Below are 13,646 nucleotides of genomic sequence, written 5' to 3'. Positions count from 1 at the left end.
TGAGTATAATCAATTTTTTTTTTGCATTGGTGTAAACTTGGGTAACTTTGAGTTGCTTGGGCCAAAAACCGCACACAATTGTTGTAGCCACCGTATTTTGCATGCGTGTGTGCAAAGTAAAAGGGTTAATTCATTTGGCCACAAGCCTGGAGACCGGAGCGCTGCGTCATCTTTGCGGTGGTGGCGGCCTTTTAGACCGCCTGTTGCCGGTTGCTGCAATTTTGACAAGCGAACAGAGCGCGAGTTAAGCGAGTTTAAGTGCTGCTTGGAGCGCGATGAGGAGCGGAACAAAAGGCCTCCAAGTTGAAATTCCAGGGATCAGAAATGCAGCAGAGCAAGCGCAGTAGCAGCCACTGCGCACAGTAGTCAACCTCTTCATCATCATCTTCAATCCGCAATTTGCAGTTCTCCTCATCGTCATCATCAGGCCAGGGTTGGACTAATTCCAGCTGTGTGCCAGGAATTATATATTTAACAATTTATAGCTACTTGCTTTCACAAGGGTGAATAATAATTTTTAAATGTGTTTAAAAGATTGATGTGTAGGGCCGCTTGGATCCGGCCATGGATTGGCCCGCGTGTGTGCCTAGCTATGCTTCTTCCTTTCGCTGAGGACTAGGGCGTTGGTGTTGCTGTTTATTAGGGTTGCCTCGTGACACGCTATTTGTGATCACGTCGCAGTCTTTGGTTTAAACGAAGGTGAAAAACTCTTGTGTAATCGCATTGCTTTAACCAAATTGCTACCGTTACGCCCACACTAGGGGGCATGGCCATTACATTCCACTAAATGCAAGTGCATAAATAACAATTACAGCTGCTGCAGCAGCCGACGCAACAGTTTCAGGCGGAGCAACAATAATAATACCGCTCAGGTGTCAATTGGGGGCCGTTGCTCATGTCCGGCGGCCATTTAAACAGAAATCTCTTCTATCGGCATATAATGTCCGTTGATTATTATGTTTACACTATGGCTTTGGATATTTTCTAATGATCCTCAATTCCAAAGAGGGACATACTGAGAAAAAAGAGAGAAAGAGAGACCTCAAATCGAAATCTCAATGCAAATCAAAGACAATTAATAATTCATCGCCCGCTGGGGCTGGGGCTGCGGTTGATTCCGGGTGCTGGCTGGCATGATGGCAATCATGGATGAATGTATAGCGGGGAAATGAAAGGAAGAAATGCCAAAATGCATACAATATATGCTTGAAGTCAATGCGAGGGTGGTTTTACTAATTTTTGTCCCAAAACGATCGTCCATCAAGATATACTTGAGAACTATTTTCTACCTTATTAGCTTGAGATTACCGCCAAGGCTCTACGAAAGTCAGCTCAGTATTGAGTGACCTCCTAAATCACAAAACTTCTCAATATATCCTCGTATATCTGCCTAGATCTCTGGGTATATTCAATAAAATAAATTTAATATGCAAAACAGCCGGGCAACAACTGGAGCTAGTGGCCATTGGCTGGTCGCCTGTCGTCTGTCGTCCAATATCAGCAAATTTGCAATAAAATATTTGTCTGGCTCGAGCAGTGGGTTGTCGTCTAGTGGCTGGTCGGTCGGTCGATCGGTTGGGTGATCGTTAGGTTGGTTGTTTGGCTACTGCAAATTATTTATTTGTACCTCTCGCCACCATCAAATGATATCCCTCCGGTCTTTCTCTTCACCCTATTGGACTTGTTTCGTTTCGACTTTGGCTTATCAAATCGCTTAAATCGTCGTCTTCGACGCCGGCAAAGAGAAATGCAGGGCAAAATATAAATATTAGTTCGACTGGGAGGTTGTTGGCAACAGAACGGGCATGGAGGGACAAAATTAGTTGCTGTTACCAGCTATCCGCCGCCAGCTAACAATTTTCATAGCTGTCCAATCCAATGAAAAGTGTGAAAACGAATTAGAGAAATACATATATTGGCGAACAAATCTTGGATACCTGAGCAGTCCATCTAAGGTCGCTACCTTCATATTTTGCATATTTGATGAACAGCATTATAGAGGTAATCGATAATTCGAGTCCATGTACCAATCACATACATTGTCTGTTTGGTCTTTGATCATTGGGAGCAACTTTTAACAAATGTGTTCTCTCTAGATGGCAGCTGGTTTTTTTTTGTTCGCTTGTTGGCTGCTCCAAAAATGCCAAGCGAAGTTAAATTGTCACTTGCATATGGGCGCCCAATAATTATAACAATGGGTGGGCCGGTTCTCTAGCAATTTTGACGTCATGTTCACAAATTTGTTTGCATTCCATGACGATGGTGGCCGAGTCACCTAACCACCGAACCTCGGACTACTGAACTACTGACAAAACGTTAAAGAAACAAAAACCACAGAGCCGCACGCCGTTGGACATTGTCAAAGTAAACCATTTGACAAATTTTGTTGTTGAAAATTGTGTTGAGCATGCGTATGCGTGGAGTCTCTTTCCAATGCGTTTGACAAATCGCCACATGGCAGGCGTCCAATTAGCAAGAAAACTGAACTGGTTTGTAGTTTTGGTTTAATTTAGTAGAGGAGTGTATATTAATAATTTTCACTGATATATCAAAGAAACATTTTCGAATTGTCCTAACTGTTATCGAGATGAGTAAAAAAAAGTCAATTGAAAAAATTATTTTGCTCGTAGGGTTCGCGGGTCGGCTCACTGCATTTTCTTTCTTTGCCGGAACAGAAATTGTACATTCTCGTTGGGGCAAAACGAACGCTGCATTTTTTCCACTCTCAAGACATTTTGCTTGCGATGCCAAAAATCGATAAACTGAAAAAAAAAAAAAAATAAAAATATTTGACATATTTGGTGGACAATAAAATGATGCATAGTTATATAATCTTCAAAAGTAAAAGTAAAGAATCTGTAGCATGGATTATTACATACATTTGCCTCGTAGTATGTCCAGAGATTTGGACAATTGTCAAGTTTTATAATTAAAGGACTAGTGGTGGCATGTTCACTGCTACGGATTTTGTAGATTTCGTCGATTAATCCTTGGGTAAGAAGAGGACATTTAATAAGTATAACCTCCCTTAGTTTGGCACACGAAGACTTGATAAAGTCTATCAATTGATAATTCTTAAGATCGGAACATTGACAGAACACAGCATACCCGTGTACGGGAGGCAATTGCAAGGCTCTAATATCCATGCCGTCGAATCTACATTGCGTCAATACAAGACCACCGAAATGATGACAATGTTTACTAAGATTGAGCTGGCCAAGACAATTCGATAGCGGAGAATCCAGTAATTGACAATTAATCTGTAAACTTTTGATTTGTTGGCCGCTTGTTCGTACCACATGCGATAAGGCCTCAATTGTTCGTGCTATATTCTCATTGGGTCTGAGTTCTAGAACCAAAAGCTCAGGTAATAGAAGTATCTCCTCCCAACTGGACAAGAATGTTTCGACAGTGATGACCAAATCCTTCAATCCGCTGCCACACTTTGAGACGCCTTGTAGTTGATGGCTCGTATGTTTGCCCAGAAAATGCAAATGTTTAAGCCGTCTAGACCCACCATCCAGAATGGCCCGCATGGCTATCGTATTCACCTCATCGTATAGCGTCAGGTATTCCAGCTTCGGGAATTGTTCAATGAAACAGACGTGAACGGGAGAATGGATTTTAAGGCGACGCAGGCCTCTTAATAATTTTGGCAACGCATGCAATGGCCACTGGGGTGGATAGTATTTTTTTGTCTGTTCTCCGTTGCAGCTGATTTCGGCATATTGCACTCCAGGAAGAGAATCTATACCGGCACTTTCCAAAATATTCAATTCCTCCTGCAAACGATCACTGTGAAAGTACACGTGATGAAAATCCCGCCACATGGCTTTTAGGAATGTTCTTAAACTATTTCCACTTAATTTACTTTCGATGTTTCGTAGATCCAAATGCTTTTCATGAGTACGCCAAACTGAAGTGCACGTTTTTGGTATATCGCGATAGTTTTGCTCTAAACGCAACTGATCCCTAATACTCAGTTTACTGAGGACATTACGTATACGACTGAGATCTTCAGCTTTTCTTCTCATTTTTGCTGCTGAATGTGAGTTCCTCTTTGAAATGCTCGCCTTCAGCTGTTTATCATTCTTTTTTGCTTGAGACATTGTGATGGATGTTTGGAAACAAAAGATAACAAACAAAAAGGGTAAAAACGAAAGAAAGAAAAATTTTTGTTATAATATGATTAACTGAACAGAGAATACTATATAAATTATATATATGTATATGTATATGAAATCTCTAAGCTTAAATATACAAATTATATATCAAAATCCCATTAAAGTCTTAGCAAATTGCAGTTCGTCAAGAAGTTTAGTTAGCCGTGATCCTTACAAATTAGTTTCAATTTCAATAAAATAAGTTCATTCCGGCAAGGCGACTCTGTGACTTTATTACATAAAATTGGAATAGATTTTTGAGATGATTATAAGCCCGTTGCACCACCACCCTGCTGCAGGGGGTCGTATTTTAACGAGCCATAGGTTATTTTTTTATTTTAACCGGCATCTGTGTACTATTCTATGTGATCTCCCCTATCGGCGGGGACTCCCTGGTTTGTGTCGCCTAGTGCATGAATTTTCTCCGCCGCCTGCTAATGAGCCGCCGCCACTCGGCCATGTTTCTTTTGGGTCTTATTTATGGCATTTGTCTGCTCATATCTATGCTTTTGTTTCCAAAACATTACACACTATGGCATCAATTAAGTGGCAGAGACATACATACATAGTTGGAGATGAAGACAGAGACTTCCCCCAGCAAAGCTAGAAACAAGTTTACCTAAAACTGTGGAGTTAAAAATCAACTGGTTCAACGGCGGTCGAAAAAAATACCTTTGATTTGATTTTTTCCATTATTTTCTACAATTTTTTTTCTTTCATGGGATGAACATGAAAATTGAAATGTTTTATTAATATTTTTCAACAGCTTTGGACACACAAGTTAATTAAATATTTTTCGACTACCGTTGCATTTCGTTGGACATTTCGAAATGGGAAAAATTGTGTTTCTGCCTTCTCGTTGGGTGGTGGCTAACTGAGAGGCTTAGCCAGATGTGGTGATACAAACATGGTCAAAGTGTGTTTCGATTTGCAGTGCTACCAACAAAATTGTAAATGACTTGATTGCTAAAGCAACCATAAGATAATCGAACTATCTAGAGTATTTAAATATAACTCGATTAAATGCAAAAAATTTGTGGGCTGGCCGAGTTTTATGCAAATTTTTATTTTCCTTTTATTTCTTAACCTTTTTATCGCTTTCATTTTGGGGCGTTTACATATTTTGACTGTTTTTTGGTCAAGTGTTTGAATACTTTTAAATCCTTTCAAATTGATGTGGATCTAAAAAAAAACGATGTTTCGCAAACTTCAATTTTGTTTCAACCAACTGAACTGCATGATTTTTCAATTAATGTTTGGCATCTTCTCATTAGCGGCTTATTAGTGCAGCGAATTGACGCGAAAATGAACATTTCAACGCCCTTTTAACAATTGCACGCAAGCGCACCTTGAGCGTTAGCTAGTTAGCCATCCAATGCTTCTTGATGACGGTTACGATCCATCGTCAAGACAGACAATCGACAAACTAATCACAGAGTTAGAGTCAGCAATTATATGCACGCAAATAAACAATTCAAAAAACTTCTCAGGGCGTTTATCACTGGCCAGCGGCAACAGAAATACAGGGGGACAGATTGACCAACATGACGTTGGCGTTTAATTTTACGGCTTTATTAGGAGCAGAAGCAAGTGTTCCTGGCACACGAAGACGACGACCACCGGTAGCTGTCAGTCATTCAGTTTGGTAATTTGACGGCCCCCAGGTCGACACTTGCTACTGCGTCCAGTTTGTGCAAAGTGAAGCTTCTGAGATTTACATGCAAGTCAAGTTGAATTCGAATATTATATTCTAAATACAAACATTCAAACCTTTCGAGCTCGTTTTTTTCACACATTTTAGATCCCGTTCCCTCTCGTTAGTTGTGTGATTTATGAAGCACTCAATTAGTAAAATATTTAAAACACGTAAAACTTACTTAAGACTCTTACGAAACTCTTAGACGACATTACCAATGGAAATTGTTGGATACGATTTTGTTGCCTATGCACACATGGACAGACCGAGGGGACTAATGATGATCTGATCATTGATTTGGCTAGTTTATGCCAACAACAAACCAGAGCCAACATTCAATAACAACCAATAATATCAACTGCAAGAGCATCGCTCTGTGATTTTATGACGCCCAAGTATGGAAATAGACAGAAAACAGAAACGTAGGAGCCACACCACAGGCACACACCATACCATACCATACCATGCCATATAACGAGGCAGTTATGACTAGTAGAAGCGTGTGTGTGGCATGCCATCTATTCTGTTGGATGAGACGACAGCTCTTAAGTCTAGTGACAAAGTTGCCCTCCAACAGCTTTGTTATCCTCACTCTTCAGGCTACTCTTCTATTAACTAATTGCTGTCATAGTCCTTTTTACTTATCTTTGTGATATTTTTCGTCTTTTACTCCCAAGTGGATTTAAAAGTTCTTCTAATGTATGTATTTAACTAATTTAATAGACTTTAATCCAAAATACCGAACAGAACATTTTATGATCTCTTATGGCGTAGATCCATCCACTATGAGATCTAACTCTAAATACCAGAAAAACGTTTTGATTTGTATAATATGCCAATCAAATATACCAATTAGCTTATTCCTTTAGAAGAAACTAAAGTCTGTCTCTCTACAGAGCTTTAGAAATTCTTTTCCAAGAGCAATTAATAACAATTTTGCGATAATATCGGAGCGATTGTTCTGATCGATAGTTAACTTTTTTAATGTTAGATTATAAAAATCGATAGCCTGCTGGGTTATTGGGACAATTATTCCATAGAAACAGAGAAAGAAAAAGTGATGTAGATAGAGAGAGTGAGCGAGGGGGAGAGATGGTTTACCTATAGTCTCTAATGAACACATTACATAAAATGTTGAGTTTTATGCCCCACTTTAAGTTAAGTCCGTTTTTTACCTCTTTCTTTAATATGCATGTATGTGTATGTGTCGATACTTTACTTGCCCCACCAATTAGAAGGGCCATGAAAGTCGTCGCGCCGTTTTAATAGTGTCTTGAGAGATCTCGCTTGGTCTTTTGGTTTTATAGTCCCTCGCTACTGATCTGTATCTGGATCTGTGTCGTCCGTCTTGTATTACTCATGTCTTAAGCAAAAAATAAATGGAAATGTTCCATCATCTCGTTTTTGTTTTTGGTCATTAACTGATTGAACTTCATTTTGCGGCCCAGTTTGGAACCGTGTGTGTGTGTGCGTGTTGGGAAAACGATATGATAGGGTAAAATGATAGGTACCAAAACTAACTCTCTGGCTACGACAGAGTTACTGTGCGGATCGTAAATTTTCATCTTTATATTGACGTTTATCCTCCATTCACCTTTTATTTAATTGGACTACAAATTGTTCGCATCTAATTTCATCAATATTTGATGTGTCTCACCATAGCAGATATTTCCCCCGATTGGGTGATAAATGCCTATTGTGGGAGAGAGATTTGTCGCAGGGAAAACTGCTTTGAAGAAAGGAGATGACCATTAACCCACATGTTTAAATTTAAACTTTACGTAAACTTTATGACTTTCTAAGCTTACAATGTCATACAATGCACAGGCATGTACAAGTACATATACTAATCCAGCCCATCCTTTTGGATACCCCCTCCCATCCTTTGGTTCATGGCCTACATGCTGCTGTATACGGCCATCAATCAACTGAATGCGCTTTTCAAAAATCAAACATTGATTTCTTTCATCTTTTTATTTATTTTTGTAGTTTTTATTTTTGCTAATATCGCATAATCTTGATTACTCATTTCCGGTGCACATCACCAAACAAATTGTCAAAGGCAATTGTGAAAGTTGCTATGTTCAAAACGACTAGCCGATGCTCTAAGCAAAATTTAAAAGATTCTTTTGTTTATCCTTGTACTTTCTAAAACAATGATATTTCAAGTAATCGCCCAAGTATTACAATTGAGTTAAAAAAATTGCCTTGTCATTACGCTAAGCCAACTTACAAAAATCTTACGAGTACTCAATAATTCACAAAAAAATAAAAACGGAAAGAAACATTGAAAATCAAATGATCAATATGAACGACACGAAGGGGGCACAAAACAAGAAATTGAAAAGGCACAAGTCATCTCAGCTGGTGGCTTAAAAGGCGCGTGCTAAGCCATTCATATCCACATAAAAGAGCCTCCAATACCAAAAAGCAAGACGCGCAAAGAGAGAGAGAGAGAAAGAGAGTGGATAGTCTGCACCTACAGATACCCTATTTTAGTCCGTGAAATATTACTTTCGATGAGACGTTTTGGAATTTCCGGTCAATAATTTTAAGCAAATCTCAAGTGACGGGGTCCGTGTCATCTAACTACCAAATGAAGAACTTACTCAATATACCCATGCAAACGAGTGGATAGAGGGTATAGGAATTAAGGATTGGCAGGCCAGGCCAACTCTGGAGGAAACTTGTGGTGGGGGTGTGTGTAAAAAAGGACGCAGCAGCCGACGCAGACAACCTAACTTCATCTACGCTGAGGCTGACAAACTGGACCTGATCTTTGTGCAAAAGACTTAAGAGACAGACCCCGAACAGGCAACGCGAAAGCTTCGCAGAGACACATATTCTTTCCCCTTCCTTTGCTTTGGTTTGGTTCCAGTTCCGCAAATGTCGCCAGGCGACAGCATCTCAACATCAACTCAACATGCCTTCTATAAGGAAAGCATTGGACAAATAATACGAAAACCAGAGGGCCGAACTGACTTTGTTCCACACCGAATATAAAATGCCCTTGTGAATTTTGTTGTTAGATAGATAAGCTGTTAAGAAGTTTTGATCTCATTGCAATGGGATAAAAAGCAGCAGATAAAAAAGGTAAACTCAATTTTTTGTTTCACTTTTTGGTACATTGAAATCTAATATACAGAATTATAATTGTAAATAAATAATTGGATAGTTTATAACTTAACAAATTAACCATTCTATTCTATTTTCGGATTGATATTGAATTAGTGTAGACTCTAAGGCTAAGGCTAAAAGCTTTCTGTTTGATATGTTACTAATTACAATTTTTGAACTCGATTTTAAGTTTATACATTTAGGGTATACAGATCTCATCTGTTGATATCGTTTTTCTTTCTTCGACTTTGAGTTGCCTTTTTAGGGATGGGCATATCCGATTTTCTGTTGTTGTTATTGTTGCTGGTTTTGTTACAGCTAAAACTTTACGTTGAGGTTTGTTATTTATTTTTTGTTGTTGTTGTTTCTGTTGTTGGTTGGTTGTCTGTGATTGTTGTTGCTGTTGATGTTTTTATCTTGTAGTCAGTCAGTCAGAGAGTCACTGGGAGAGTTGTTGTTGCTGCTGTTGCTGTTGCTGTTGTTGTTTTACCTTTTGCTTAGCTTTAGCTTTTGGGGGCTTTGTGTGATTTTACAGTTTGATTGATTGGATTAGGTACTTATGTTATTAATTTACTTCTATTTATAAAACCTGCAAATGGACAATGGATATTATTGTTGGTGGTTTTGAGAGGCTGTTGTTGTTGTTGTCGGTGGATTTTTTCCTATTCAATGTTCAATTTTCATTCATGAGAATGCTTGACAAATTGTGACTAGAAGAGACCCAAGCAAGACGGCTGAGCTTGAGATTCTCTAGACGAGATTAATGCTTCACTTCCGTTTGGCTACAGGAGGAGGAGGAGGAGGAGCAGCAGCAGCAAAGTTGTGCCTCCAGGGGAGAGTATTGGAGGAAAATATATAAACATGTCGTGGCAAACTAATTTATGCAGTTTTCTTGTCAAGTGTAAACAAATTAATATTTAAAACATTTTCAATTTTAGTTTTTCTTATCAGCCATCAAAAATATATATTTTTCACTCAATTTCTCCTCTTCCTTCATTTTGTCTGAGGCAATCAAATCAAATCAGTTTTCAACACTTTTTGATAATTGTAAGTTATCTCCCTTAAAACATTTGCATTAATCGGTTTCCATTTTGGCAGATAACAATCGCAACAAAAAAAATAACAACTAAAATGTAAAAAATGTAAAGATAGGCACACTTCCATTCAACCTAATCACCGACTTATGGATACTCTCCACTATGTTGTGATAATCGATATACAAGAAGTTTTCTTCAAAAACGAAACACACACAAGGAAATACTCAAAGAATAGTAAAGACACAGATATTAATAATAGAGGCTTAGCGATCTTGATACTTCATCTTATCAACACTCTGTCTGCAGGGTATAAAAATCAAAACTAAAACAGATTTTCATTAATTGAGGCAACGGGACAGGTCCAAAGTCATTCGGTGCTGATAAGCATCGAATAACAACACCAAGAAAGAGAAGAGAAAATCAACAAGACGCAGACGCGGCTGGTGGTCTGATCAACCAAAAAAAAAAAAAAAAAAATGTCAAACTCGGCTCAATCTGGCTCATTAGCGTTTCGACTTGGTCATGGAACTGGACTATGTAGACACTAGCCACATAGTGTTGCTAGTGGAGCAGCAACGCCTAACCTGAGACCTAAAACCAGAGACCAGGTGTAAATGAAAATAATCTCAAACACTCCAAGATCTTTGACACTCCACAGCAGGGGAGCAACCAAAACAGAATCGTTAAATCGTTAAAACTCGTATTTTTAATTACAATTTTTTACTTTTTGGTCTTAAGGATTTTCCATTTTCACAAAGGAAAAATTTAAAGAAAGAGACAGGAAAACCCTCAAAGCACTCATTTGCCACCACGGCCAATGACATTTCATTCAAGAAACTTTAAGTTGGTTTGACGTCAGGCAAAAAAAAAAAATCGCAGTGCCATGTTTCCGAAATGCAACCAATCCGTTTAAACATCCAACAACAATAACCACAATTAGTAAGCAGTTTTAAAATGTCTGACTAGTAGAAGAATTTTGTAGATGGTCAGTAGCTCAGTAGTCTATTAATATTTAACCATATCGCACTGGCTTTATACAAATGATTAATTGCGAGGGAGACTGCCGTCAGCGAAAGTTTGATGATGGCTGCATGGCGGATGACATTGAAAAAGTGTATGTAAAATGCTGGTCCTGAGACCAGGTCGACCGTGCGCTCTTCTTTCTGTTCTAATCACAAACTAATTCATCATGAATGCTGCCGAATGCATTAGGGCCTCCTAGTAGGGAGAAAGGAGGCGGCAAGCCAGACCAGTATCAATGGCCACATATTTCATCGTCGTGCACAGAAGCAATTCCGATGGCGGGCAGCAGAGAGTTGTCTGCTTAGCAATAAAATATACTCTAAACTAGATCGATTTCATAACTTTTAATGCTGTTTGGTAAGTAAAAAGGGTGTTTAGAGTATTCGGATGTCGGATAAACTGGTTAAAGCATTCCTTGGAGACATTTTTGCGGAAGCTTTGCCGCCGCCACCACTTAGTCAAGTCTCTCTCGAAGTGCATGGATTATTGTTGCCGCGGGCGTGCAATCCAAAAAAAAAAAGAAGACCGACGATCTTTAGACTTTTGGATCGGCTGCTGCTTGGTTAAGGTATGTCTGCTGATTAATGCTAACCAAATGGAATGGAAGTCACTCTCTTTACCTCTCTTTCTGTCTATCTCTGTTGCCTTTATCAGTGTTTTTGTAATTAGCGCATTTGCATTAAAAATAGCAATAATTTCCTATAAAATGAAGACCACAAACACTGATATATATTGTATTTGAATACACCTCTCTCTCTCTCTCTCTTTTGGAATAAATATGGTGCCAGGAAGTGGCGGGGAATTAAAACCAAAACATTAAATAGATAGTCTCAAAAGCCGCTCCAAGACACATCAATTAAGTTTCTCAGTTGCTCTTCTTTGACCATCTCTGCCTGGAAATTAAATTCTTGAGGATGGCAAAATCGGTAGGATTCGTTTCCCTATGAGATCGAGCGATAGTTTGACTAGTTTGCTCGCATCTCTAATTTTACTTGTGGCCGTGTGCAATTAGCTGAGAAAATTTATGATTGCCGTCCCGATCGCCGCCGAGATCCCCATTGGAAGAGGGTTACTCCTTTCTATTGGAGTTGTCACAGTTTCGAGATCTTTCATATCTTCATATTCCAATTAATCTCAAATCATCTTGGTGGCAATTATGCACACACAACTAACTAATTAATGGCATTTTAAACAAACTTGGCAACGCATTTTCCGCACACATTTGAACCAATTATCCCGCCCCCTTCACCGCATACTTCACGTCGCGCAATGCAGAAACAGGCGTGCCATTTATTGATTTGATCATTACTGTTGGATGATCATGATCACGATGATTCGCCTCTTTGGAGAGCGGCACGCCCCAATTTACAGCAACAGGTGCAGCAGGAGCAATCGTCGCTGCTATATATACACATCTCTCCTTCTCCTTCTCTCTCTTGGAATGACTTTCTCATCGATTTTGGCTGCTGTTGCTGCTCGATCATCACAAATTCAGTAGCCGTTTTGACTGCCTAATGATAACTCCCCATCTGTAGGGATGTCCAAAGAGAAGAGGGGCGAAATGTAAAGTCTATGAATTATTACGCTAACCACCAGGCATGTTAGCGCACAATTGGTCCACAAGTCTATTATTATTTATGTAAAGGCTGCCAACGGTTGATCGCATGTCGATCGCTTCAATCGCGAGGATAGTCTCTTGATCGACTCTGCCGCCGCCACGCCGTTCACTGAAGTACGCGCGGTCCATCAATCTTGAAATTATTGCCGCTATATTTTCGAATGGGATTTGCATTTTGACGGAATGAAGACGGAAATATTAGGATGCTCTGTGGCTGGGGTTATATATAAATTGCTGACACTAAACATCAAGACTATTTCATTGTAAAGTTAAAACTAGTCACCGGAAAATGGATTAAATTTCACCTATATTACAACCATTTTCGATTCTTGGTCACTGCCAATTCTTGAAATTTGCCTTTTGAATTCAAAGGAATGGAAAAATTAATTAATGGTCTGGTTCAATTAAAATTGCAACAGACAATCCGTGTCACACAGCAACAGCAGCAGCAACAGCCCGATCTACCTCATGTACAAGTTGTAGCTACAACTTGCGTGCGAAGTTCGCTGATGAGCAGGAACAACAGCAACAACTACATGTGTTGGCCATCTGCTAATCTGCCCTGAGAGGAGAGTTGATGTCGGTCTTGGATTTGTTCGTGGTCTTGGTCTGGTCCATGTGAAGTCAAGTCTGTGTGTGTCCTTAGGCCAGTTGACCATCACGTCCTTGGCAAATTTGTGTGTTTGAGGTGGAAAATGGAAAATTGCTGTTCAATTTGTTGCTGGTTGTCCATGATCGGTGACAAGAATTATAATAGCTTGCTCAGGGGCCCTCTCTAGCTCTTCTTCTCCTCTTTCTCATATCTGCTATCTGTGACCATTTAGCTAGAAATTTATTTAATGCTTTTGTTTTGGTTTATGGAAAACCAATTAGTTTTTAGTCAAAGACCACACAAGCATTTCCCCTTGAAAAAACCAAACCAAAAATTTATAAAAAATAAATTAACATTTCTTTACAAATTTTCCAACGGTATTTAATGTAAAAGTTCATAG

At 39.1% G+C, this 13,646-nt stretch overlaps 1 protein-coding gene across 1 annotated transcript; it reads right to left on the bottom strand.

Annotated features, from left to right (window-relative positions):
• Positions 1-2,619: 2,619 nt before the first annotated feature.
• On the bottom strand, positions 2,620-4,186 carry LOC137584053 (uncharacterized). Its single transcript, XM_068299290.1, has 2 exons — positions 2,880-4,186; positions 2,620-2,762 (listed from the first exon to the last, which is right to left on the bottom strand). The coding sequence occupies exons 1-2, from the start codon at positions 4,107-4,109 to the stop codon at positions 2,646-2,648; spliced, it is 1,347 nt and encodes a 448-aa protein (XP_068155391.1). The 5' UTR covers positions 4,110-4,186; the 3' UTR covers positions 2,620-2,645.
• Between the last annotated feature and the right edge of the window lie 9,460 nt (positions 4,187-13,646).

This window comes from Drosophila tropicalis, unplaced genomic scaffold (assembly GCF_018151085.1).
Source record: "Drosophila tropicalis isolate 14030-0801.00 unplaced genomic scaffold, ASM1815108v1 contig_878, whole genome shotgun sequence".
NCBI classification, from domain to species: Eukaryota; Metazoa; Arthropoda; class Insecta; order Diptera; family Drosophilidae; genus Drosophila; species Drosophila tropicalis.
The sequence above is the reverse complement of the archived record's forward strand: the minus strand, read 5'-3'. Positions and strand labels throughout refer to the sequence as shown.

Excerpts from the sequence above, each read along its gene's own strand:
- LOC137584053 (XM_068299290.1), bottom strand. The coding sequence starts at position 4,109 with ATGTCTCAAGCAAAAAAGAATGATAAACAGCTGAAGGCGAGCATTTCA. Across the intron at positions 2,763-2,879 it reads GGACATACTACGAGGCAAAT|TTTATCGATTTTTGGCATCG; the intron begins GTATGTAATAAT and ends TTTTTTTTTCAG.